Source organism: Ursus maritimus, unplaced genomic scaffold (genome assembly GCF_017311325.1).
Source record: "Ursus maritimus isolate PB19 unplaced genomic scaffold, ASM1731132v1 scaffold_10, whole genome shotgun sequence".
NCBI classification, from domain to species: Eukaryota; Metazoa; Chordata; class Mammalia; order Carnivora; family Ursidae; genus Ursus; species Ursus maritimus.
Window position 1 is genome coordinate 79,265,336 of NW_024423344.1, and position 2,028 is coordinate 79,267,363.

At 68.1% G+C, this 2,028-nt stretch overlaps 1 protein-coding gene across 1 annotated transcript in view; it reads left to right on the plus strand.

Annotated features, from left to right (window-relative positions):
* TMEM255B (transmembrane protein 255B) overlaps positions 1 to 2,028 on the plus strand; it is a 39,786-nt gene that overhangs the window by 28,730 nt on the left and 9,028 nt on the right. Inside the window, exon 7 of the mRNA XM_040620392.1 lies at positions 1,677 to 1,836. Coding sequence (XP_040476326.1) covers positions 1,677 to 1,836 — 160 coding nt within the window. The remainder of the gene's footprint in view (positions 1 to 1,676; positions 1,837 to 2,028) is intronic.

Genomic DNA, 2,028 nt, shown 5'->3' on the forward strand with positions numbered 1-2,028 from the left:
CCCTCCTGGAGGCATCCCCACCTGTCCCTCCTGGAGGCATCCCCACCTGTCCCTCCTGGAGACACCCCCATCAGTCCCTGCCCGCAGCCTTCGTGTCTGGAACCCCCTCCCTCTCCTTGTCGACTAAACAACTAAACGATGGCTGCCTGGACCCCCTGGCTAGGCCAAGCAGGGTCCTGAACCCCTCCAGCAGGGAAGGGCCCTGCCACCCCCCATCCACTACACCTGGAATGGGTGGAGGGAGGGGAAGGTCAGGAGACAAGGCTCAGGAAGAGGAGCTGCCTGACTGACCCAGGAGCTGTGGCCGGGTCCTGGCTCCCAGGGCGGCAGCCCTGCCCACTCTGGGGTGAGGACAGGCAGGCGCCTGACAAGGTCTCTCTGCTTGTAGGTCACCTGTCCCTCCTTGAGCGGTACATGCCTGCTGAAGGTGAGGAGCAGCACCTGCTACTGCTGTGAGCTCTACGACTGCCAGAGGTGGGGCTCCCTGCCCCTGGCCCCGGCCCCCCGGTCCCCCGACCCCTGACCCCCTGGGCCCCCGGCCCTGGTCCCCCAGCCCCGGCCCCCTGACTCCCAGGCCCCCAGCCCTAGTCCCCCGGCCCCCAGCCCCCCGGCCTCCTGACCCCCTGGGCCCCCAGCCCCGGTCCCCCAGCCCCTGGCCCTGGCCCCACACCCCGCCATCTCCTCTGTGAGGAAGGGGAGCTGACGCCATGTCACAGATGAGAAACTGAGGCTCAGCGAGGTGGTATGGGATGGGGGAGGGCATGGCCTCCCACCCCCTGGCCGTGGCTCTGTGGGAGCCTGAGTCTCTGGATGTGAGTGTCCCGAGTTTCCCAGGGATCTCTCCCGGGTTAGCAGGGCCTGGCTGGAGCGGCTGCAGCTGGGGCTCCCTTCCCCGGGCCTGGCCGGCCGGTGAGAACACAGCGCACGGCTGGCTCTAGAAGGCTTCCCTTCCCGTCCTCTGTGGACAGCGGAGGGCACACTTCTCTGACACGGGCTGGGAGTACATGCCCAGGCGGCCGGCAAGCTCACAGCGCTGTGGGGGCCTCCCCAGGACAGGCCCTGGGGCACCGGCTTTGTGTGAATAGCGGGCACGCCGACATTAAAACCAGCAGGGACTTTAGCGATTGCTTCTTGGGGACCCCTCCCCTGAATTGTTGAAAACCCCAGGGCTTTTAGCAGCAGCCCCCTTCCCCCAAATGAGGGTTCCATCCCATTTCCAAGCCCAAACGGGAGAAGCAGCACGTGCGTGGGTCGTGGCTGCAGGCCCCCGGCCCCGGCACCTGTGCATGGAGCCCCACAGGCCCGTGTTGGGAGGGCAGGACGGAGACCCGCAGGGGCTCACCCTCCCGTGCTCATGAGTGCTGCTTGCTCTGAGGGGACCCAGTCATCACCCTTCTGCCTGGGCCTGGGTTTGGGGGGCGGGCTCGGATGGTTCTTCCTGCTCAGAGGCCTGGACTCTTTCCCCGGGGGATTTCCAGACCCGGGGGATTTCCAGATGCCGTGGGGGACAGCCTTGCCACCATGGCCCCAGGGCGCCCCCCCAACAGGGTCTGCAGGGCCTTCACGGCAGACGCCATAGCTTGCCCGCGTCGGAGCACTGGCTTGAGCACTGGTGCGCTGTGCCCTGCCCTGTCACCCCCTTGCCGCGTGGGTGACACTTGCCTGTCCTTGGGCAGCACGGAACCCCCTCCCACCTACTACGAGTTCGTGGGCGTGCGCGGCTGTCAGGACGTGCTTCACCTCCACCGGCTGCTCTGGGCCTCGGCGGCGCTCAACGTGCTGGGCGTGCTCCTGGGCATCCTCACGGCCGCCGTCCTGGGGGCCTTCAAGGACATGGTGAGCGGCCCCGGGTGCTGGGGGCCCCGTCCGCCGAGGTGGGCAGGGTGGGCCTCCTCATCCTCACCTACAAGTGGGGAAACAGAGGCTCTCGAGGACCACCAGCAGGGCGTTCATGCCACGGCCAGCCGTCGCCGCTGTCGCAGAAGCAGCTCCTCTGAGTTGCGGCCGCCCCCCCCCCCCCCCCCCCCC